General features: G+C 37.3%; 1 protein-coding gene across 5 annotated transcripts in view; it reads left to right on the forward strand.

Moving 5' to 3' along the window:
- Nucleotides 1-26098, forward strand: part of qkia (QKI, KH domain containing, RNA binding a) — a 73633-nt gene that overhangs the window by 11837 nt on the left and 35698 nt on the right. For all 5 annotated transcript variants that reach the window (XM_051134200.1, XM_051134203.1, XM_051134202.1 and 2 more), the window contains exon 2: nucleotides 10948-11090. In XM_051134200.1, the coding sequence (XP_050990157.1) occupies nucleotides 10948-11090 (143 nt within the window). The remainder of the gene's footprint in view (nucleotides 1-10947; nucleotides 11091-26098) is intronic.

Below are 26098 nucleotides of genomic sequence, written 5' to 3' on the forward strand. Positions count from 1 at the left end.
ACACGGTCGTGCTCAGGCTTGTCTAGGAGCTTCTGTTGTTGTGGTGCTGTTACCCAGAGTGCTTTGCTGTCATTACTACTCCCGTGAAGGATGGCACTTCGTGTTGTCTGCCATCCTGTGTCCCCAGGCATCTCTTATGAGATCACTTACATAGTGAAACTAGCACCTTGAGATCTCACTCTCTCTCTCTTCTCTCTCGTTCACTGGTGTAAATGGTGCTTGTCATTGGCTGCCCTCATTTCCTGCTAATTAAAAGCAGAGGAATGCAGCCCTGCCACTCCATCTCGCACTGTTAGAGGACAGGGGAAAAAGAAGGGATGATGAAAAGGAAGAGTAGTTCAATGTAGATGCAAAAGCTGGCGGTTTTCACCATGGCTTGCGTTTGACCACCACATCAGAGACAAAACCACAGAATCAGATCAGTTCTGCTCTCCTTCACACCACTGCTGATCAGTGCTAATGTTGGTGTTTTCAACACCACAGTGAGTTATTTTGAGAAGGACTTCGAACGAGTTCAGTTTTTAGTGGAGAAGGGAACAAAGAAGCTCATTTTGGTTTTTGTTTGTTTTTGGTTTGTCATACTAAGCAAGTTTGTTACCATGTTTAGGAGGATAAGGGAGGTGTCTTGTCCAGGAGGAAGGAGGTGTTTGGTTATCTGCTCTTAGCACATTTACTGACTGGTTCCTTCCTTCCTGCTTGAGCATTCAGTTCTTCCTGTCATTGTTTAGCAAGTTTACTGCATTTTCTCTGTGCGTGTATGTGTGGGCAGCCAATGAAAGCATTCCTGAGGAATTAATAAATAATTAGATTCCTAGCTTAATAATCTGCACACTAGTCTTTAATAATATCCATGTTAAGTGATTGATTTATTTATTTATTTTTTGCATGAAACCTGTTACTGATCTGATACGGTTGATTTGTGTCAAACCGATCTCACAGGATCCTCTTTTTTTGAACAGTCACATGCTCTCAGGAAGTCTTGAGCACTCAGTTGATGGTCTGTTAAAACATCGATGGCTTTTCCTTTCTGCACCAGTTCAGTATCCTCTGTTTACTTCCTGTAATTCCTCCAATCCACATCCTGCTGAAGCTCCTTTGTTAGAGTATGTATGTGTGTGTGTGTGCATGCACAGATGGAGTACAGTCAACGAGTCATATGGCAAATGAAGTGAATTATCTGTAAATTTGTAAATAGTATAATCAGTTTCTCTTATCTCTACCACAACCTGCTTAATTCCAGAAACATCTGTTCTGCCAGCGTGTGTGTGTGTGTGTGAGAGAATGACAGATATCCAAGTCCTTGAAGTATCTTGTACTGCCTCCTCGTCCGGGTTTACTTGTAGTTCTTGAAGTCTTAAGTTGTTGATTTAGTAGGTTAGTTGTTGTTGATTTTGTTAAAGTTGTGTTTTCTAACTGTATAATTGTTTTTGTGCCTCTTGCCCCCCATATTTTATCTCAATTACACTAGTAGTCAAAAGTTTTTGAACAGTAAGATTTTTAATGTTTTTAAAGAAGTCTCTTCTGCTCACCAAACCTTCATTTATGTGTGTGTACAAGCTACAGAAAAAAATAACAGCTGTTTTTGTATCGGTTGACCGATATATTACCACGGCCATTCGTAGTTAACCAATTGGTGTTGAAAGCAAGACTTTTTTGATGCTGCTGAAAAGGCCTGCAGAGTACTTTTATTTATTTTTTTTTTTTATCCCAATTTTCAAATAATTATTTTAGTAAAAGTAAAATCCATCCATTAAAAAAGAATGCAATAGACAGACAGTGTTGTGTATGTATTTATATCTATATTTTATATATCTTTACAAACTCAAAAAAAATTTCTTTTGCATCAGTGATTCGACAGCAGCACTGTGGCTCAATAGCGATACAGGAAACACATGTGCATTCATGTGTATTTGGCTGGATCAGCCAGGCTGTGTCAGTTCTTTTGTTCCCCAGCGTCCCAAACTCACCTGCTTCTGAACAGACCAGCTGTGACCAGCCTTTTCCTGTGACCATAGACTTCTCAAAGCTGTTGGATTCCCTGTGCAGCATATGGGTTGGGTGTAAGAGTAATCTACAGGCTGTGGTTAGACCCTGCGCCCTGCTGGGCAGCCATTAAACCACCGCAGTAACTGTGTTGTGCTCTCGTCCTGAATGATAACCCAAACCCACCCCCTCCCCAACAGCTCTACTCTATAACCCTGCACCATATCATCAAGTGTGACAAGCCTCCCTGCTAAATTTAGCTCCTCATAATGGCTCTGCGGAAACCCGGACTGCAGCAGGACAATCTGGGAATGCGCAGCGAGATGAAGGAGAGATCGGGGCGTGCGTTAGGTCAGGGATCAGGTTCATTCCACAACTAATGTCCTGCTTTCTAATCTTTTAATCTGCAGTCTTTCTGATATCATATAACTCAGAAACACCTGTTGTTGTTGGGAGGGACATATATAATCTTCATGACCTGTTGGTTATTGCACATGTTGGTGCTCACTGAAATTATCTTCTGCCTCTGGAATGCCTTTCCCCTCTATGTTCTGTTGTTTTGATGATGTGTTGAAGTTTCTAATACAGTTGATGTGTGTTGAGGACTGCAGACACACTTGGATCCATCTCTGTTTCCATTCAGTCCCTGGCTTAAACTAAAACGCTCAGTTTTCCCATTAAAATGCGAACCTGGAGCTTGTTTGTGAGCTTTCTTGCTTGTCTGCTCTTAAATCTTAGTGTTCAAGGGTCTTTTAGTTAGCACAGTGGGGTGTGTGTGTGTGTGTGTAAACTTTACTAACCAGCCTCTTATGCATCCTAGAGTGTTCAGTGATTGTGTTGTGCTTATTCGAGAGCCCCCACTTCTGTCTTCACTACTTTTCCACTGAACTGATGCTGATGCTCTTCCAGGGAATCTCTTAGAATCGGCCAGCACTTCCACTGAAATGAGCCGAACAATTACAGTGTGTCACTTTGCAGACATTACCTCGCAAATCCAGCACTTGGTGCAAGGGGCACTTGGGTGCTGGGATTCAAATCTGGGTCCTGCTCAAATGCTCTTTAGAATCCAAAGTGTTCCACCCCCTACACTGTAATTAGATGCCGAAGCTGTGGCTGAAATCAGTCACTCGTTTATATTTTCTCTATGGTGAATGGCACATAGTGCACTAAATAGGGGATAGGGAACGATTCAGACAGTGTATACTTTCCGTTGGGGCGAATAAAGTGGTTTCGCCACAGCACGCACACTCTGCTTCAATCCAGAAACACGATGCCGCAGAGCAAATCAAATGCGTGAATTGGAGTAGACCACAAAATGTATCGGACCCATTTGAGTTCTACGTAGAATGGTATATTTGTGATGTGATCTGAGAAATGGGGCATGATTTTTTTTTTTATTAAATTATTATTCTATAACATCTTGTCTATCATCTCTGAAAATATAGTTAGTGCAGAAAAAGTGATTTATTGTAGCAAGCAGACATGACGGTGTCTTTGTCTTATGTAAAGAACGTGCTGAGGAGGTGCTTTCTCTTAACACCACAAAAACCGTTAACCTATCAAAAATCATGTAACATTTAACAAAGATGTTTCAATGCACATTCCCTGCCAGTCCTATGTAAATTATGGCACGCAAAGTTTAATTTTTAATATCATAAAATGGCGGAGCGCAAGAGAGAACATCGCAGTCTGAATTAGCTGCTCACCTAAACTATCTTACTCATCTAAATCTGCTCAATCTTGGTGATTTCAGTGCCCTAAACAATGTTAGAATGGAAATGGAATGTTCTGGAAAGTGTGTTGGGTTTTCCTAGATCGCATTACATTTTAATAGCGATATGGATGAGATTGTGGCTGTGATATGGTGGCAAATGTGGCTTTACTGAGCTCAAGAGCTCTGGCCCAAGCTGTGATATAAACAAATGCGACCCACCCTGTCTTTCTGTTTGTTGAAATTACGTTGACACATAGAATAACACTGTGTTTCTCAAAGCATTTCGGTGGGCCGTTTAAACATCTAATATAAATACTTTAATATTAGTTTAATCAAAAATGAAAATACTGTTATAATTTACTCAGTCTCATGATGTGCCAAACCTCTGACTAACTTTCTGTGGAATATAAAAGTAGGTATTGAGAAATGGCTCAGTGTTTTTGGTTCTTACAATGGAAGAAAAAGGCACCCAGTGGAAACTGGAACCAGAAGTGTTAAATTCCTTTCAGTAAATTCTTTTCTGTAGGTTGTAGGATTCAGTGGGAGTGCTGTAGTTCGGTCTCTGGTAACTGATTACATTTGAGTTGGTGCGTGGTGGCACCAACCATGTAAGCTCTGAATGAGGGAGACAGAGATTTTTCTTCTTCTGTGTTTGACTTTTTCACCTCTCCCTTCCTTTTTCTCAGAAGCAGAGGTCTTTTTTTTTTTTTTTTTTTTCTCCTGACAGGGAGCCGAGGCGCTGCCCAAAATAATGAATGTTTATTTATGAAATTCAGCTCTAATATTTACAGAAGACAGTGTCTGTGAAAATGTGATTCTCTGAGCAGTTTTTACTTTAGGCCTCTAGTCAGTTACAGGAGAGAAACCGCAACAAACAAATAAAAAAAAAAATCAGTTCATTACCCTGAGACCAGTCAATGCTCACTGACAACACTTGAGAGTCTGTTTTACATTTACTACTTTTCTCACCTGTTAAAATTAGAATGGATATTACTTTTTATTGTGCACTTTTTTTTTTTTCCAAGTTACTTCCTGTTGGGGATGGACACACATACATGCAGAACTTTATTTACCATATTCTTACTAACTTTTGTATAGTATTTCCGTAATGATGTTTTTGCAGCATCAAGTGTTTACTGTTTAATTCTTTATTTATGACATGAAAAATTTGAACTGCTTCAAGGAAATTCAGAATCTCTTGCATGTTGTACCTGCATAAACAAGCTCCCATCACCTGATTTTTGACAAGTTGTTGCATCTCTTTAAACTCGGCAGCATATTTCTCTGGAAGAGCCATATTAATGCTGCAGAAAAGTATTCTCCCCGGCAAAACATGAAATGCAGTGCTGAGTTCACAGAATTCATGCATGGAGCAAACATTTCTGAAAGGAGTTTTGCTTGTTGGCCGTCAGCAGTGGAATATACTGGATTCTGAGGCAGAGGATTTTACACTTTAAAAAAAGGTGTGGACATTTGATAAGAAATTTACTCGCTTTCGGAAGGCCCTATCTCGAGCATACTGTTTTCTCCCCCCCCAAAAAGAATCCCGCCTTTTCTCAGTTTGGAAGTTAAGCGCAGAATTGAATTGTCTGTTGAGATAAAGTCGTTTACAGGTTGAATAAAGCGGCGAATGCATTAGGAAGGAATCTCGTGGCTGCAGATGCTAGCTGTGCTTTATGATAGCTAAAGTGCATTGCTTCAAAGTGGAAAAACTTGTACATCAGCACACTTTTCATCTCTTTCTTTTATTTTAATCGTAAAGAGCTTTGAGCACTCTCCATTCTTTTGTGCAACATCTACTAAAGCACTAGCGGAATCACCATTTCTTTAAACTCTCGCTGTTTGCTTCGCTTCAACCTGCCTTCTTTATCAATTAAGAGTTTTCCAAGAGAAATGGTAAATTCAGACCTTTGAAACCAAGGCTTGTTCACTGTGCCGAGGTTTATACGCTTTTGAAAAGCTGATGTGCTTGACTGTAATAATACTTATATATTTAAATATCAGCCATTTTTGACATAATGCAGAAATCCAAATGCTGGATGAACACATAAGAAGGTATTTAAGAAAATGTTTTTGTCCATACAGTGAAAGTCAGTCGGGTCTAAAACAGCATGTGGACAAAAACGTGTTTTCCCTTAATATCTCCCACAATTTTTATTTTTGGCTGAACTATCCCTTTAACTGGTAAGTTGTGTCTTGCACCTTTTCACTCCTGCTTCATTACTACAAATGTCTGTTTAATAGCTCCTAAGTAACTAGTCCTTAGACAGATGGATGCTGATGCGCTGAAAGCAGCAGGTTTCACAGTAAGAGTTTGTCTTTGCATCAGCCTTTTCCTCTTTACCTTTTATTCTAATATGAAATCTACGCCTCTATTCCTTGACTGCCGATGCCATGGATGGCATTTATATACATTTACATAAACCATTTTATATAGTTATAGCTCATCTTTACTCTGGTAGTAATGTTGCTTATATTAGCAAACATAAGGACAGGATGGTTCCTTTGATGGATGAGTCTGCAGTGAAAGGACTGGAGAGAGAAAGAGAATAGTCTGTTCAGACAGTCTCCGATTCAGGGTCTCAAGATGTTTAACCTTGTTTACCTGCTCACCGGTTTTGTGGAGGATTGTTTTGGTTTTAAAGTGTGCACTGTCCTTCTAGCTTTCCAATATGGTGCAGTATTAGATCAGCAAAAGTTCTCTTTCGTTCCTCCTCCTTCGCATTTTTATGACTTACCTGCTTGTTCTGCTTGTTTTTCCCTCCATATATACTACAGTCAGTTTTTGAACGGTAAGATTTTTATATTTTTTTTTTTAAAAAAAAGTCATCTGCTTACTAAGGCTGCATTTATTTGATCCAAAGTACAGCAATAACAGTACAACTACTTAAAATATCAGTTCTATTTGAATATATTTTAAAATCTAATTTATTCCTGTAATTTCGAAGCTGAATTTTTAGCATCATTACTCCAGTCACATGATCCTTGAGAAATCATTCTAATTTTCTAATTTGCTGCTCAAAAAAACATTTATTATTATTATGTTGAAAACGGCTGAGGGTTGAATTTCAAGTTTCTTTGATGAATAGAAAGTTCAGAAAAACAGCATTTATCTGAAATAGAATAGGTGAGAAGAGGAGAATAAAAAACATTAAAAATCTTACTATTCAAAAACTTTTGACTGGTAGTGTACTACTGTTCAAAAGTCCAGAGTGTTTTTTTTTTTTTTTTTTTTTTTTTTTTTTAATAAAAAATATTGATCAAGAGTGACAGTAAAAACTTTTACATTGTTAGAAAACTGAGTTTAAATTTTTGTCTTTTTTAAACTATTTTTTTTTAAATTTATATTTATGTAATCTTAAAAAAATGTATCTGTTTCCACAATTTTTAGCAGAGCACATGTTTTCAACATTGATTATTTCTCAAGGATCATGTGACACTGAAGACAGGAGTAATGGCTGCTAAAAATTCTGTTTTGCTGAATTATATTCTTTAAAAAAGAAAAGAAGTCCTTGGTAAGCATAAGAGACTAATAATTTTCAGTTACATTAAAAAAAAAAAATTTCAGCAGTCTAGTATGAATTTTTGTGAATTGATGTGTCTGTAAATCTTTTCCCCACACCCCTAATGTGTAGGGTAGCCCACATGTTGCGTTTTCATAACTACACGGTGACCTGTAGTTTATTTATGGGTAGTGGAACAGGCAGGACATCATCAGATACCTATCAAACTGAACTCATAGCGGTCACAACTTACACAACCATTTTTACCCCCCTCTGTCATGAAACAGACCTCAGGCCAGCAGCCTGACCCCTGAGCGATTATGGGGCTCAGTGTGTTGCTTAATGGACCCAGGCTCTGTTGTCACCACTCTTCCACATTCTTACTAGAGTTTAAACTGCGACCTTTGTGCTGGCAAACAAGGTACTTAACCATTAGGCTACCAGCGGCCTGGGCATCGAAATTAGGACTCACCTCGGAGTTTGTGCCTGCTAATGGCATGTGCTCGATATCGCTCGCTCGCTCTCTCTCGCTGCTGCTTTATGGTAATGTGGCATTTCCCTCTGCCTCTCTCGTTCAGCCAACGGACAGAAACACTTTAGTTTCTATTTTTCATTGGCTCTTTTTTAAGTGCACACTAAAAGAGTGCTTTTAGGTGTGAGTGTTGAGAGGCATGTGTGTGTGTATATGTGACAAAGAGAGGCAAAAATAAAACATAGCAAACAAAGTAACGCACACCGCAGATTATCATTTACACTTGTGTTTATTTCTGATGTGCATTGGAAGGTCACATGTTGAGGGATGTATCCTGTGTGAGCTCGGGAGAAGATTTAAATGAACAGCGTTCTTGTTCATGACCCATTTCTGGTTGAGTCGAGGATATTTAAATTTTTTAATTCCTGCTTTTACTTTAAACTACTCTCTTGCAGTCCAAGAATATTAAACATGCAGACACGCAGTACTTCTACTCCAGAGAGCCAGAGAGAAATCCTTCCTGCTGTAGTGTGAGGAAAGGTGGAGGGAGAGACACGAGAGATGGAAAAAGAGAAGGGTGGAGGAATATGGGGTTGCACTCGGGTCAAGAGAGAAGATAGATTCAGTTCTGTAAATGTGGCTCATATACTTGCAGCAGTTGTCACCTCTTTTGGGACGCATTGCATGTGTGAGAGAGAATATGTTGTGTTAAAGTTTTTATCCTTACATGGCCCATGAGCTGCTGTTGTTCTGATCTGGGTGTTGCGTCACCCTTCAACCCCTCCCAGGATTCTGGAGCCCCATGAAATGCACGGACGCACGCGCGCACAAACACACACAGTATCAGTGTTGTAGGCCTCCTCAAGTCAGTCACCTTCAAGGTGCTGCACGTTTAGACTTTTACAAGGACTGTTATGTAGGGAAAAAATCCAAGAGTTTGTAAAAAGTGACATTCCATGTGACCAAAAATGTCTCTTAGATGAGAATTTCAGTGAGGTTGGTCCAGTTGTCTTTAAGGAAATCCAATTTCCTCTATTCCCACTTGATTTCAGACTGACCTGGATCTTACACTTTCCTAGTCGTCAAACGCTCTGTCAGAGTTTTCTCTAGTGTGTGTAAGCACTAGTGATGCTGTGATCCCACATTTTTCTTAAGACAGCTGACAACGTGTGTCAGTGCTGAATTATGTCTGGTAAAACAAAACAGAGTGCAATACATTTCAATATGTTTTCAATACATTTCTCTGTTTTCAATAATTAACGTAAAGCCCTATGATTTCTACATTGTTGAAAATGCGGAATACAGTCATAAAAATGGAATTTACTGTAAAATCTAGAATGCCACAGAATTTGCTTAATTTTAGATGAATAAATCAAAACTAGGTCTGTAAACTTAATGTGTTTCTGTGACTATTAAGCCCCAAAAATGCTATTTAAATATGAATCCTGCATGTTCTGTGTGTTTCTGTCTTTACAACTGCTCTGGGAGTCACTTCATGAGCATTTTAACGTTCACCTTGTGAGGGAAAAACTATCGTCATATCATATACAAACAGAAACTTAAAGCTCTTCACAGCCACCTGTCAAAATAAAAGTTTGGTTTAACTTGAAGAAACTGTGACAGAAAATATATCACTTAATGTAATGATAGTACTACTACTAACAATAAAATTACTGAAACAATTTTTTTTTAAGGAAAAATGTAAATACACAACACAGTATTTCTGGAAAATTATATATGTAGCTAAATAAAATCAATTAATTAGAGATGCTTTTGATTATTAAAATTTAATTTAACCATTAAAATGGAATCCAAAAAATTAATAGAAAATGCAGAATTTGCTAAAAATAAAACCTATTCATATGGCCTTAATGTCATTTTTGTTAAATTTTTAATAAATTGCTGATAGATTGTGTACATTTTCATGATTTTAATTAAACATGCTTTTTAACATGATGATTAATATTTGTTATTTTAACCATTAAAACAGAGTCTAGAAAATTCAAAATGCAAAAAACGGAATAGAGAGAAATAATAATAAAAAAAAAGAATAAAACTGAATTTTGGAAGAAATATAATGGATTTCAGAGGGTCCTATTAAAATGGTTTAACTTTTAAATTGTTACAAAGAAATTATTATAAAAACTGTATTTTTAAAAATGTTGTACTTTTAATGTTTCTTTTTTTCTTTCATTAGTTCAGTTTTCATGAATAAATGTATATTTAAAATATAATCACATTTTTTAAATTAAAATATTTTACAATTTTGCTGTATTTTTTACGTTGGGTAAGTATATTCTTTGGATGGCTTCTTTTTAAAACACAAAAAAATTGTTATAAGAAATTCTAGTTTTAAAAATGCTGTTCTTAAGTTTCTTTTCACTGTTTTGAAGTTTTCATGAATACATTCAACTGTAAAATGTAGTCAAATAAAATGTTAATTAAAATTTTAAAAATTACAATTTTGCAGTGTTTACATCAAGTAAATATTCTTTATAAGCTGACTTTTAAAAACACAAAAAATCTTAATAACCCCCAAACATTTGAACCGTAGTGTTTACACTGTCAAGAATGATTTGAGAGCAGCAGACCTTAATTCCAGCTTGTTTGTCAATTAAGGTGATCATGTAACTCTAGACTACTTGGAAAACAACACAATTTGTTTCACTCTTTTAGACAACCATAACTAAACCTAGTTTTGGATTTGCATTCTTGAAACATTGGTGGCGTTTTGAAATGGAATGAACACCAACACTTTTCCAGGTATCAGATCAGTCCCTAGTAATCACTCTTAATGTAGATAGTTCTTTTTGTCTAATTCACCTCTGTATTCCACAACAGGTGCGTGTTTGCTGCACCATCTGGCTGTTTCAAACTCTAACTATCCGCTCATTTAGCCCACTAGGTTTTAAAGCACAAGCGCAATGTGTGAGGGAGGGAATGATCATGAGCTGGTGTGTGTGTGTGTAAGTGTGACAGGAATGGACATCCTGAGCTTAATCATGTTTTGCAAGCAGCAGTTTAACCTCCTCTGGAGCTGCCATCTATGAAAGAGTCTCTGTTTAAAAGATCTCACTGTGTGCTTGTGAGTTCCTGCTACTGTGGAATGTAAAAATATGTGTGTTTGATTTTTGTGGTAATATCTGGCAACTGAATTTAGTGGGAAATGCACTAGAATGAGGAAAATGTTGCATTTTATGCCTGTTTTGTCTGTTTTTCTTTTCACTCTCACTCAGCTGGTTCTGATATGTTTGTTATTTTTTGTCTACCTGCAGAGATAACCAGAGTGAGGAAAGATATGTATAACGACACAGTGAATGGTCTGGTGGACAAACACCCCCTGGAGTTACCAGAGCCAGTGGGACCCATCGTACATCTGCAGGAGAAACTCTTCGTACCGGTCAAAGAGTATCCAGATGTAAGTCTCACACATGCACTTTCTACACTTTATGATGCTGCTCATTCTTTTAGAATCAACCACAGCGATCAACTGTTGCTACAGTGACGGATGACTGACAGTTATAGTGTCTGATAAAATCTAGAGGTGAGAATGTTTACGCCTAGTTCTCTAGCAAGGGGAAACATGTCGTTTTGGAGTAAATGAGGAATCCCTGTCATAAGCTAGTTCAGCAGTAGTAGTTTTTATCAGTCCCCTGCAGGGAACTGGGAATGGTGCCTGAATGCCACAGGCCATGTTCTAGTAGTAGAGTGGGATCTTTTTTGGAGTGCGTTCTGCGTTGAAGCAAAACGTTTCCACCAGCGCACACATGATGTAGCTTGACGTTTAGATGATCGTGTTTGACATTTCTCTCATATTCACAGACAGGAACACGCACACTGGTGGCCCATGTCACACAGGGAGCAATTTTGCTGCCTAATTCTTCTGCTAGGTGGACAAGGGAGAGGGGAAGAGAGAGAAAAAGGGGGTCAGCAGAGCATGAAATGCGTTTTCCCTCTGACGGCCCTGATAAAGGCCACCCTATCTGTCCCAGCGGACCACCACACACACATACACACACACCGTAACCCCAGGTTTCTCTGAGTCTGAAGCAGAGTTAATTATGATGGAGGCTACTGCTCTGCTTATCTTTATTTTTTGCAGAATGTTTCTTTTTTAAATTGGTCTTTACTTTTAAGCACTTCCTGTAATGATTGCTGCTTTGCTTGAGAAATATGTCACCTCTGTGTGACCCGGAATCACAGTTTATTCGTAGTTTATTTCTGTGTTGGCAAAGCACTCATATTGTCTTTAAAGGAGAAGTCCACTTCCAGAACAAAAACTCACCCCCTTGTCATCCAAGATGTTCATGTCTTTCTTTCTTTCTTCAGTCATAAAGAACTAATGTTTTTTGAGGGAATTATTTTAGGGTTTTTCTCCATATAATGGACTGCTATGGTGCCCCACGTTTGAACTTCCAAAATGCAGTTTAAATGCAGCTTCAAACGATCCCAAATGCAGTTGTAAATGATCCCAGCTGAGAAAAGGGGTCTTATCTAGCGAAACGATTCGTTATTTTCATTAAAAAAATACAATTTAAATACTTTTTGTCTTGTTCTGCCTGAACTCTATGTATTCTGGCTCAAGACAGTTAGGGTATGTCAAAAAACTCGTATTTTCTCCCTCAACTTCAAAAATCATTTTAAAGTCATCCTACATCGCTGCAGAAGTACAGACCCAGTCTTTGCAAAGAAGATCAAACACCTTTAACAATAAAGGTAAAACAGCGATATAGGGCGATTTTGAAGTTGATGAAGAACATGAGATTGGAGTTTTTCGACATACCCAAACTGTCATGAATCGGAAAAAAATGTCCAGGCAGAGCAAGACAAGATGAGCAATTGACATTAAAAAAGTGTAGAAACTGTATTATTTTTATGAAAATAACACATCGTTCCACTAGATAAGACCCTTCTTCCTCGGCTGGGATAGTTTACAAGATTTGGGATTGTTTGAAGTCACATTCAAATGGCTTCTTGAAAGTTCAAATTCGGAGCACTATAGAAGTCCACTATATGGATAAAAACATGTAAATGTTTTCCTCAAAAAACACAATTTCTTTACGACTAAAGAAAGACATGAGCATCTTGGATGACAAGGGGGTGAGTACGTATGTAAATCTTTGTTTTGGAAGTGGACTTCTCCTTTAAGTTAATATATAGATGTTTGGCAGTGCGTTCATATGACTGTCTGTCTCAGAATAGCAGGAACAGCTACTGGAAAATGGCTGACCGGTATAGAATGAACACCATGGCTCTGTCATGCCATGGAAAAATAGTGTGACTGTGTGTGTTCGAGCAAACGCAAGTAGGAGGACACATGCGCACACACACACACACACATGCCAGTGTACATAGAATCCCCAGCTGACCCCCTCAAATCTGTTTCTCTCTCACTGTGTTCCCTGCAAGTCTCGCCTCATTATTCTTCCCCCTGGTGGTTAGCATGAGTCACTGTTTCACAACACACACACAGACGTTTCCACCCTAATGTTCTAAACACGCAGGGAAAGGAAGAATAATTGCAGCCGTTACTGAGCAGAGAAACGCTAGCATTTACTTCAGTCACGGTCTCTCTGATTTGCTTTTTTAAGGCCGGAGACTTGGCTCGGTCATCCAATCAGCAGCTTGATTGAGAATAAAGTGTGCATGATTGGTGATTCGAAGGTGTTGATATTTAAATAATGCTTTTTCGGTTGCCTTTCAGTGAGGTGAAAGATATTTTTATTGGTGTTTTATAACACAAACTCGCTGTATATTAAACACACTGTGGTTTGACACCTGATCTAGTTACAGTTCAGGAATAAAGGGAGCTGACTTTACATTGTAAGCTCGATTCACAATTCTAGCTCTTACACTGTAAAAGGTTATTTTAAAGTGAAGTCTAATGGCGGAGAAAGGTCTCGTTTAAAATGTCGAGTGAGATGGTAAAAGCATGCTGGAAGAAGCGTGTGTAGGCTCATCCACCAAGGTCAGAACCCCTCGTTCCAGACTAAACGTCCGATTACGCACTGTTGCTTTGAGAATAAATGGAAAACAGACACTCTTTTAAAATAAACGGACCCAGTCCTGGTCTTTTTGAGCGTGAGTGTGTATACGCTACCAGTCAAAAGTTTTTAGACAGTAAGATTTTTAATACATTTTTAATGTCTCTTCTGCTGATTTATTTGATCCAAAGTAATAAAATATTTTTACTATTCAAAATAACTGCTTTCTATTTAAATATATTTTAAAATGTGTATTTTAAAATGTAATTGTAAAATGAGAAATTATAGAAACCAACTTTTATTCAGCAAGGATGCTTTAAATTGATTTATCAAAAGTGATGATAAAAACATTTCCATTTTAGATAAATGCTGTTTTTCTGAACTTTCTATTCATTAATGATACCTGAAAAAATTATACTCTGCTATCTTCAATAATAAAAAAAAAAATAAAATAAATAATAATAATAATAATAATAATAATTATTATTATTATTATTATTATTATTATTACAAATGGTTTTTAAGGAGCAAATCAGAATATTAGAATGATTTCTGAAGGGTCATGTGACTGAAGTAATGATGCTAAAAATTGCAAACATTTGTTACAGTGTTTCTTAATTTTGTTAACATTTAACTAATAAAAAGACAACTGTTTATTGTTAGTCCTTGTTGGCTCAGGTCCATTAATTCATATTAATAGATAAAACTTTATAATAATGTAGTAGTAAATGATGAACTTTGATTAATAAATTCATTACAAATATTGTTCATTGTTAGATCATATTAACTAATGTAGTTAACTAACTTTAAAAAATGGATCCTTGTCGTAGTGTTACCTAAATAGGAAATACAAAAAGAAAAATAACAAAAGGAACACAATGTAGAAAATAAAAACAGACATTCTAGGGCTGCAAAACGATTAATTGCTATTAATCGCATTGAAAATAAACGCTTGTTTACATACAGTGTGTATATACTGTGTATATTATGTATATATAAATCTTAAAAAAAAAAAAGTGTATACATTTATCTATATAATGTTTATAAATCTAGCATATTTTCACCTTAATATATACATGGATTTATATATACATAATAAATATACACAGTGCACACCAATATAGTATGTAAACATAATTTTTTTTTTTTTAATAATTTGCGATTAATCGTTTTGCAGCCCTAATATATTCTATAAATATTTTGAGCCTGAATCTAACACACATTCATAAGTAATTAGGTCTTGGTTCCTTCAGTACAGAGTGTCTGTTTCATAAAAATAGCTTGTCCCGCAAACGTGACCTGTTAGTTTACAAATGTTTGTATGTGTGAGCTTGTGAACACTTGTGCAGCCAATCAAAAGAATCTAACCTTAGATCAAACAGTGGTCAACCCACGACCTTCAAAACAGCTTTGAATGCACTCCAGTAGCTGCCCTGTTTATAAACCTCTGTCTATATACAGTAACAGTCTTTCTCTCCTGAGCTTTTCAGATGGAATAGACTGACTGGTATGTCTGGAAGGGGGAAAAAAAAAAAGATGGCTGACAGACCAGGTCTATCTGGAAGTGACAGTTTTCCTCCCCCTCTCTCTTGCTCTATCTTTGTCTTTCCTCTAGTGCTGCCAGTGAGTTTCAGCTAGACGTTTAGCTCCCTCTCTCCTTGGACAAAATTCTATTACATCACCTGTCGTCTGCGAACTGCTTTCTGCTGTTGTGGCATGTGTGTGTGTTGTAGGCCGCACACTGTTATGAAGATGTATGTCTGTGGTTTAGTATCTGTGGCCACAGGGCTGTATAAATAATTCCAATTCATTTAACTGGTTACATATTGTCATTTCGTTCATATACGCCGTACAAACACCTGTATGAGTACACGCAGACACATCTGCATCATGACGTATTGGTTGCGATGTGATCCATCAGTGCCTTTCCAGTAAATTCTCTCTCTTGTAGGCGTATAACAGTGTTATTTAGACCATATGTGTGCAGTTTAAACCTTGGATGTTTTCTCTGAGATTCAGGAAGTGGTCACCTTCTGGCTTACTTAATGCCAGCGATGCGACTGTTCAGTTGCAATCAGCCCACGGAAGCAACAAGCTATTAATAGAGTCATCCTTGGGCAGAGAACGGATGGGTCTTCTGTCTAATGCTGGGATTGTTATTGAAGGTTTTCATCGTGATTTTCTTCCCTGTCTTATGGGAGAGCAGGGTGGTGGGCCCGTTGGGGGATGAAAAGCGTTTTTTTATGTGAGGCAATATTGAGGTTTGCTAGCTTGGAGATCAGTCTAAAACCCCCAGTTTTAATTTGCAGGTTATTACAGGGGCTTTTGAAGCCAAAGGACTCCAATCGAGCCTCGCAAATGACATCGAGCCATTTCTGAAAAGCTCCCTGATTCATCAGAGGAGGCCCGCCTGCACACACGGACCCCTCGTCGCCACTTATGCTTTTCTGTAGATGCGTGCCTTTTCATTTCCCTGATGTTCGTTCTTAATTGCTATTTGTAGGTAGATGTTTCATATTTTCTGCATTCTCTCAGAAGTGTAGTTTAAAAATTATGGTACAGCTGCTGATTCAAAACATTTTTAACATCAGTTATCCTGCTGAATGTTCTGGAATTGTTGGAAAACCACCCTGATGTTGCAATTTAGGCCTTAAAGGCTGCGTTTCAAACCTAATTGTAGAGATGTAATGAATCATTAGTATTCAGTCTACAAATGTGCTGGCTTTTCTAGTACAAAGATGGCAGATTTGACCAATGTGGTTGTGTTCCGACCTGTCTGTGATGCCCACAAGCGTTGTCTATGTAGGCAGCTTGCTAGGTTTTGAAACTAAGCCACTGTGTGTGTGGCTGATAAATTTTAGAGACTGTAATTGGGGGCCTCCGCAGACAGTCTTGGCAGGTGGACTGGAAGCCAACAACATCTTTAGGGATGCATATGAAATTGTGTGTGTGTGTCCAGTGCAGTGGGCTGACTCAGAGAGAGAGAGAGGGAGAGATTACATCCTTGCTGCCTCCTCTGCCCTGTTCAGCATGCTCGTGTTAATTCAGACACAAATTACATTTGGCTCTGAGAGAAAGAGGGCAGGACTGACAGTCAAAGCAAGGTGGTGCAAGTTTCATCCACTGATTCTTCTTGAATCGAGCTATATCTATAACTAAGGGTTCTTTCTGTTAATAGTAACCATACAAGTTTTCACTTCAGTGTAATATGTTGTTCCTTACCTGTATGAACTTTTCTGCTCTTGATTTTCAGTATTGTGGTACAGTCTCTCGAATGATAAATCGCTCATGCTTTTCCTCATTTGTAAGTCGCTTTGGATAAAAGCGTCTGTTAAATGATTAAATGTAAATGGAACTGTAGCTTTTAGTAACACTAGTCATCTGTTAAACCACCTGTTTACCGCACCACCACAGCACTCATGTGGCTTTTGTTTGCTTATATTTTGTTATTGTGAGTCAGGACTAAATGCTGGGAGCTTACAAAGATTGATTTTGCTCCTGGTGTTTAGAGAGGATTAAACAAGAGAGAAAGAGAGGTAACTAGATGAAAAAAGATGATTTATATTAGGGATAACAGGCTTCTTCTAACACACACACACACACACACACACACACACACACACACACACACACACACACACTCTCTCTCTCTCTCTCTCTCATCCATCCATCCATCTCTCATTCTCTTTAGAGAGAGTAATTACTTTGCTCTCAAAGGACTCGTGTCATAATGTTTCAGATTGGATTTTCTGCCCTCCAAATTATTGCACATACACACGCACACACACACGCATTAAGAAGAAGAGTGAGGGAGAATAGAAGTTTAATTTGGACCGGCTATAAGGTTTGGACTGTTGGAATGCGGTTTCGCGACTTTTGTGTGTTATTCAGTTTGGATGATTTCATTTGGAATTGTCTTGAGAGTGATTTGTGTGTGCATTTGTTTGTTGGCCTCGTCAGAAATCTCTGAGAAAACCCTTGATCTGTTACACTTCAACAGTATGATCAAGCAATCCCATGTGCTGGTATTATTGTGTGTCTGGCAGAAATAGCATTGGACTAAAATAATTTGGAATGAAATAAATGAAGTGTTTTTTTTGTTGTTGTTTTTTGTTTTTTTGCTCTTATGAGCAGCGAGTTAGTAGTTTGAGTAATTTAAGCTTTAAAACTGCTAAAGGCTAGAATTTTGTCTGGATTTTCAATCTAAGAACCAGTCACAACCAGTCTGCAGGTTTTGGGCATTCAGAGTGGACAGATTTCATAGACAACTGTGTAGTGTATGATGGGAACAGACACACTTTTTTTTTTTTTTTCCTCCAGACATTACATCCAGTCTGAGGATTTTATACATATTATACATAATCACATTTTGTCCTGATCAAGTAGCTGGCAAAATACCGGAAGTGGTGCATTCTACAGACGAGAATCCATGAAAAACATTATTAGACAATTTAACAAGGCCGCATGATATATTAAACCCATTTAAATATTTATATGCGTGTAGGCTACGTACATGTGTCTGAGCAGCTCCATTCACAGTCAGTGCTCCTCCAAGCGAACTGTTATCATTTACAGTTTTCCACCTCGCAGAAATCATAAGGTCCTATAATTATCCGATTACTTGATTAATCATTAGAATAATAGAATAAAGCAAATTCCCATGACATTCTGTCATACAATAAATTCTGTTTATGACTAGATTCCACAGTTCCGTCCACGTTTTCCACCTCATGGTAATCATAGGGCCATGTAATTATCTGATTATTCGATTAATTGTTAGAATAATCAAATCGATTACCAAAATCAACATTTAGCAAACATTTGTGACATTCACAAATTTTGTGTTTATGACTAGATTCTGTGATTCAGTCCATGTTTTTCACCTCGTGAAAATCATAGGGCCCAATAATCGACTTCATTACCAAAATAATCAAAACTTATACATTAAATTCTGTGTTTGGCTAGATTCTGCGATTCCATCCACGCTTTCCACCTTGGCGTAAAGATAGGGCCCTATAATTGTCTGAATACTCAGTTGTTAGAATAATCAAATAATAATAATAATAATAATAATAATAAAAAGTTTTGAATAATCAAAATAACCAAGATTTAGCAAATTTTGTGACGTTCTGCATTATACAGTATATTCTGTGTTTGACTACATTCCGCAATTCCACAGTCATAGGGCCCTATAATTATCCGATTACTTGATTAATCGTTAGAAGAATATACTTGATTATCAAAATAATACAAATTTTGCAAATTCCGTCACATTGTGTTATACAGCAAATTCTTTGTTTATGACTAGATTCCGTGGTTCCGTCCACGTTTTCCACCTTGTGGTAATCATAGGGCCCTGAAATTTTCTGATTACTCCGTCGTTAGAATAATCAAATCGATTACCAAAATATTCAAAATCTAGCAAATTCTGTTTTGTGTTTGACTACATTCCGCAATTTTGAAATCATAGGGCCCTATAATTATCAGATTACTTGATTAATCATTAGAATAATCGATCAAGTACTCGATTACCGAAGTAATCGTTAGTGACAGCCCTAGTTCGAAGCATCTTGAAAGTGGAGGTGTCGTTAACAGCGACATGCAGAGTTTTTCTCTATATCCACTTATATGTGACCCTGGACCACAAAACCAGTCTTAAGTCGCTGGCGTATATTTGTAGCAATAGCCAAAAATACATAGTATGGGTCAAAATGATTGATTTTTGTTTTATGCCAAAAATCATTAGGTTATTACATAAAGATCATGTTTCATGAAGATATTTTGTAAAATTCCTACTGTAAATATATCAAAACCTAATTTTTGTTTAGTAATATGCAGTGTTAAGAACTTTATTTGGACAACTTTAAAGGTGATTTTTCTCAATATTTTAAATTTTTTGCACCCTCAGATTCCAGATATTCAAATAGTTGTATCTCAGCCAAATATTGTTATATCATAGCACCATATATCAATGGAAAGCTTTAGTCAGCTTTCAGATGATGTATAAATCACAGTTTGGAAAAATTGACCCTTATATGACCCTGTTGATACTTCTGTCGTGTAGTGTATTCCAGCCTTAACTTATGAGTTTGTAAACAATTCCTGAAAAACAACTGGCTCATAAGTAATTTGTTTGTTGTGGGCAGCCAGCAAGGACAGCTCAGTAGAAAGATATGTTGCCTATTTATTGTCCTTATATTATGATGTGGCACCCAAGTCATCTCTTATCACATTCAATTCAGTCTGCAAGTTCACTGCTTGGCTAAAACAATTTTATTTTACCTCAGCACTGTAGATTTAGTAGCAACACAGGTAAACCTTTCAGAGTGTTAAATAGACTGTTCCATTTGCGTCAATAGAAGAATTGAGACAAGCAAGAACCGTTAATAGTCATATTCGTTTTGATGTTTTATAAAATAATAATAATAATAAAAAAAAAAACAGTTCTAAACAAAAACCTGATTCTGTTTCCTACCCAACTCAGCTGCCCATTGAGATGAAACTGTTTCCTCAGCTCTGCCACACCACATGCTTGCTTAACGCAGGTTAATTAGTAATTAGCAAGGGCATCCGATAGGTTATCTCTGCTTCTGCCTCTCTCCCTCGCTTTCCCGCACTCTGTTTCTCTATCTCTGTTTCTCTCTAGATATATGGTGTATAGATTAATTGAATGATATGCTGAAACTTTTGAGATTTCGTTTTTTATGAAGAAATAATACAGAAAAGCAAGCAGACACTGCAGAGACAGCAGCAGAATGATCATGGAGTGTAATGTTTCCCTCCTTCCCTCTGGAGGATTGGACTAAATGTGATGCAGAGAGCGAGACAAAATGCAAATATGGGGCAGAGAGAGAGCGAGAAGGTGTACAGGGATGACTAAGGTAAGAAATGAAGTGCTGAATAGAGAGGATGTGTAAAGCTGCAGAGGAAGAGGGAGGTGAGGCAGAGGTGATGCTATGTGCTGACACCTGTTTACAGAACCAACTGAAAAATAGAGGACAGAGCAGAATACAGAAGTGATGTGGTGAGAGAGAAGACTGTTTTCTGACGCTTTTCTTCACAACTCCGGTGACAGATGTGCTTACACTGTGGCGAGCAGATTGTTATTTCGGTGTGTGTGTATGTGAAGAGCGTGTCTTGTATCACTCCACTGGGAGGCCGCAGTTGGATGCATTACCTCCGATTTTCTTTTCCAACTCGCTGGATTAGCTGTTTTCAGCACTATTCCTTCTCTCTCCACATGAGCCCTCTCCTCTTTTCTTTGCGTTGACCAGAACTGAATGGAAGCTCGACTAGTACAGCGTTTAATGCAGTACTGTACTTTCCTCACTTTTTTTTCTCCATCTGCCCTCAACTGATAACAGAATGTAAACCAATAGAGCTGATTTTCGAGTTCTGCTAAATTCACTTAGGTGCATTGTTTGGTCCCTGTTGTTCAAGTTTTATATTAATATTTTTACAGTGTACCAAGTTAGAAGATCCCTGTGTAATTAACAGTTTTCAGAGAGACCATTTCTATTCGTACACACTAGCGGTAAGTCTTTTCTTCACCAAGCCTGTATTAATTTGATCCAAAGTACAGCTGTTTCAAATAACTGTTTTCTTTTTGAATATATTTTAAAATGTAATTTATTCCTGTGATTTCAAAGCTGCATTTTTAGCATCATTACTCGTCACATCCTTCAGAAATTATTCTAATATTCTGATTTGCTGCTCAAAAACAAACAAAAGAAATTTATACTGACTCCAAGCTTTTAAATGGTATATTGTGTAGTGCGACTTTCTATTCATCAAAAAATCTTGAAGAAAAAAAAAAAAAGTTCCTCAACTGGTTTAAATATTGATAATAATAAGCTTCTTGAACAGCAAATCAGCATATTAGAATAATTTCTTAAGAATCATGTGACACTGAAGACTGGAGTAATGATGCTGAAAATTGAAAATTTATAGCGGTTACTTTAAATAGTAAAAATATTTTACAAAAGTACTGCTTTTGCTGTATTTTGGATCAAATAAATGCAGTTTTGGTGAGCAGAAGAGACTTCTTTAAAAAACATTAAAAATCTTATTGTCCAAAAACTTTTGACTGGTAGTGTATGTTAGTTAAATGGACATTTAAAACAGAAATATTCCCAAAACACAGAACTGAATTGAAATTCAAATAATCCATTTTGAATGTGAATCTAATCTAATCTAATCAGAAGTAAATCTGTATTGGTTACCCAGCCCAATAAACTAAAAAAACCCTTGCAATATGTAATAGAAATAGCGACAGATTTTTCTGAGGACTTGGTTCATTCCAAGTTGTTGATTGGCTGTGAGCTTTCAGTCGACTGTGAGGGGCAGGTTTATGTGGTGATAAAGTAGGAAAAGTCTGACATTGATACCAAAAGTATTTTTTTAGTAAAACCTGCATGAATGAGTTGTTCACACTAGGATCTGATCTACAACGTTTTGAAAATAGGGTGAATTTCTATTTCATGCTGTTTTTAATGTTTCTGTAGCACTTCGGTTTGTGTGTGTGGAGAGAATCGGCTTCTGTTCAGTACTTTTATAGTAGAAATGTTGGGCTTTTTGGAACTTTTAAAGATGCAATGTTTGAGTTGTCAGCATGGAACTATACACATAAGCTTATTTCCTGTTTGACCTTTTGACCTTGTGTGTTGATTTGTTATCTGTCAACACCTACAGGTTGATTTGAATAAATGCTGACGAGTGCAGTCTGATTGGTGTGAATGCTGACTGCCTGCATTTTCATTGGCCATGGAGAAGCTAAGAGAGGACCTGAATGCACCCTATCAAAAGACACGTCCTTATTTAGAAGCACAGACCCCAGACATGCAGAGCCTGTGGTTAAACTAGGCAAACTGATCACAGGTGCAAGCGTTCTATTCTCTGTGATCTTTAGCACTTGAGCTTTTAAACTTTGACCTTCAAGTTACAGTTGGAGTTTCAACTCTCCTTCACTCTACTCTTTTTCCATCCCAGATGAGAAGTGACAGATTTTTTTTTATAATCCCTTTTTCATCCTCGTCATCTTATCTCAGCACTTTTCTGAAGGACACGTGTGTTCTCGGTGATGCCGTTACCAGTATGTGTTAAACGTTCAGGAATAAGGGGTCATGACCTTACGAGCAGGGTGGAGTGATTGTGATGGAGGAGAGCGAAGTAGAAGGATAGAGGAGGGAGCGGGTGGGTAGGAGGTATAATGTTGCGTTAGCGTTGCTGCTCGTTTGTCTCTGTCAGGTCCCTCGGCTGCGTCCCTGAACTGCTCAACTCTCCGCTTGCTCTCACATTTAGGCTGTTCTGTTATACATCCCTACAGCTTAACACTGACACCCTCGCACACACACTCCCGTGCTCAGCATATAGATTTTTCAGTTATGCGGGCATGTTACCAAGGTTCACGGTGACGTAACAAAATAACAACTGAAGGACATTGATTCTCTCTTTACCCTCTATTAGGACCCCTGTTCATCAAATCAAACATGATTCCGAATAACTCTATGATATGATGTGGGTTTTATAAATAATTATTCTAAATTTATTTAATATGTAAATGTATGTATTTTAATTTATAAATATTAGATTATTGTTATTTTGGATAATTTTTGTTGTGTAGCGTAATACATTTTTTTAAATTACTTTTATTATAAGACATTAAAGTAGCTAAACTTTAATAATAACTACAATAACAATAAATTATAATAAACTAATTTGTGTCTTTTAGCCTGATAATATTTATTATTATTGTCTATTATGCTAAAAGACACTGATCAGACAAAATTATGTAATTATACTAGTAGTAGTAGTAATAGATATAATGGTGGGTATTATAATTTACATTTGTACACTAAAGTCGAAAGTTTTTAGACAGTAAAATTTTTAATGTTCACCAAGCCTGCATTTATTTGATCCAAAGTACAGCACAAAAAAAGTTTTAAATAGTTTTACTATTAAAATAACTGTTTTCTGTTTGAAAGTATATTTTAAAATGTAATTTATTCCTGTGGTTTCAAAGCTGAATTTTTAGCACCATTACTCCAGTCACATGATCCTTCAGAAATCATTCTAATATTCTGATTCTGTATACGAAAGTTCAGAAGAAAAGCATTTTGAAATAGTAATCCTTTGTAATATTATAAATGTTTTTATTATCACTTTTGACAATTTAAAGCATCTTTGCTAAATAAAAGTATTAATTTCTGTAAGTCATACATTGAGACAGCAGTGGCCACGCATACGCTTTAGTATGTGTGCAGAACCTGCGGAATTCATATTTGAATAGTATTTTTGCGGCTTAATATTCACAGACACTACTCCATATCACATTTTAAATGTACTGACCATTTGGAATTTGGTAGATTTTGGATGAACAAATTCTGCATTATGTAGTAAATTCCATTTTTATGACTGATTCCTTGATTCCGTCTGCACTTTCATAGAACCCTAAAAAAAATTTCAAATACCAGTAGTCTACGTAGAATGACACAACAAAAGTGCGTCGCTCCCATTATGCTCAACAAAGCTGTCTACACTGTAAGCATCTCAATTTACGATGTGACACACAAACTCCCTGTGCATATTTTTTGTGGGTTGTAGTGCCATTCTAGCCAATTTCTTCCCCTCATCTGTCTGAAATAAAAATTGTCTGAAATGAGTGATCATGTATGTGTGAATAAGATGCTGTGAGTTACATTTCATTTAATCTGTATAAATAACTGCTGCAGTCAAGTTGTTGTTTTCTGTCTGTCTGGCGTGTCTGGATTTTATTAGATTTTCCTTGTTGGTGAAATCACTAAATGAGCTGATGTGCGCTTCACACACACCCAGAGCTCTGTTTTTAGCGGCAGCAGTTTGTGTGGTGGTAGGGTGGAATTTTCCAGGCTTTTTGCGGTTGATCCTCTACCCCTCTCAGACTCTCTCTCAAACACAAGTGCCACCAAACAGTCAAAACATTCTCTCATGCTGTCGTCTAAAAACGTTAGTACCTCTCTCTCGCTCTCCTGTATCATTCCCCTCGTGCCTCCCTTCCTCCCTCTACAGGAAGTAAAATGGTGGTGTCTCCTCCAGGCTGTAATTACTGTCTGGTTCCAGTATTCAAAGTGAGCAATTTCCCCCACTGCATCAGGCCGCTGCTCTCTGCCATGTCCAATCAACATCAACACACACATACGCGCAGAGGAGAATCCGCTCTCATCTGCATGGAGAGCAAGATCGTGCAGGTGCGAAGAGAGGGAGTGATGGAAGTTCTGATGATAACTGATCATCCTGACATGGCATGTTGTTGCATATGTACTTTTGCTCCTGTTTTATCACCGTCTGATTTGTTTACAGTGTGCGTGACGGTGACGAGAGGGACAGTCAGCGCACATGTTCACCTGAGGCGTTGTCACTTCTGGCTGTCTTACGGTGATGATGACACATGATGTGGCGTGCGGCGCCGCTGCTTTAGTACACCGTTTTACACGTGTATCCTGCTCAGCGTCTCATGAGAGCTTTTTGGAATGTGTGTAGAACTCCAACGGTTCTGATCCACCTACACAGTCAGAGCTGTCGGATTATGCTGCGTCATCTGTGTTGAAACAATAAGCCGTTAGAGAGAAACAGCATTGTTTCCTATTTATCCAGGCAGGTCATGCTGCCTGCTCCTTGGGTTTGACTAATCGTGAGTCAGTCTATTGAGTTCCTTTCTGATGGTCTTATTGCCCACTGCAAAGTCTTGGAAGTGACGACTCCTATTAATTTTGGCTTTTGAATCCTGTAAAGAATGCAGGAGTCACTCCTGATGATTGACACCGTAACATAAGGCTTTTAACAAGAAACATGGCAACCGTTTAAGCTGTTAGTTGTTAGATAACCAAGCTATTAGTAGCAACTGGAAACGAAGTCCGAAGTTTTGGTTGTTTATTTAAACCCATTTAATCCCATGTGCTACTTTAAGAATGAAGTGTTCATTTTGAGTTTATTTTGAGGGGGCTAGTTGGTAAAGATGTCAGTTGTAAATTGTTTTTGTGACTATTAACAATAGCCATTTAAAAATGCTTGTTATTAGGTGAATTCTTGTTTGTCCCTCTAAAACAATGTCTGTTAAAGCCCCAAAAACAAGTATGTAAGGCCTGCTATAACGCAGATGCACTATTGTAAGTTTGGGGTCAGTTTTGACACATTTGATTTGATAAAGTGAAAACAATTGTTTGATAAGTGAGATATCTGATTGAAGTCCTTGAAAATCAAAAAAAGTGGTGCTTGAAAAGTCCTGCAATTTTATTTTAAAATATTTTGTATGAACTTGTACTAATCTAAAATTAATTTGAGATATTTATGGAAGAAAATTTACATAATATCTTAATAGAACATGATCTTTACTTAATATCCTATGATTTTTGGCATGAAAAGAAAAATCTTTTTTTTTTTTTTAAATCACATTTTAAATGTGTGA

The sequence above is a fragment of the Labeo rohita genome, chromosome 17 (assembly GCF_022985175.1).
Source record: "Labeo rohita strain BAU-BD-2019 chromosome 17, IGBB_LRoh.1.0, whole genome shotgun sequence".
Lineage (NCBI taxonomy): Eukaryota > Metazoa > Chordata > Actinopteri > Cypriniformes > Cyprinidae > Labeo > Labeo rohita.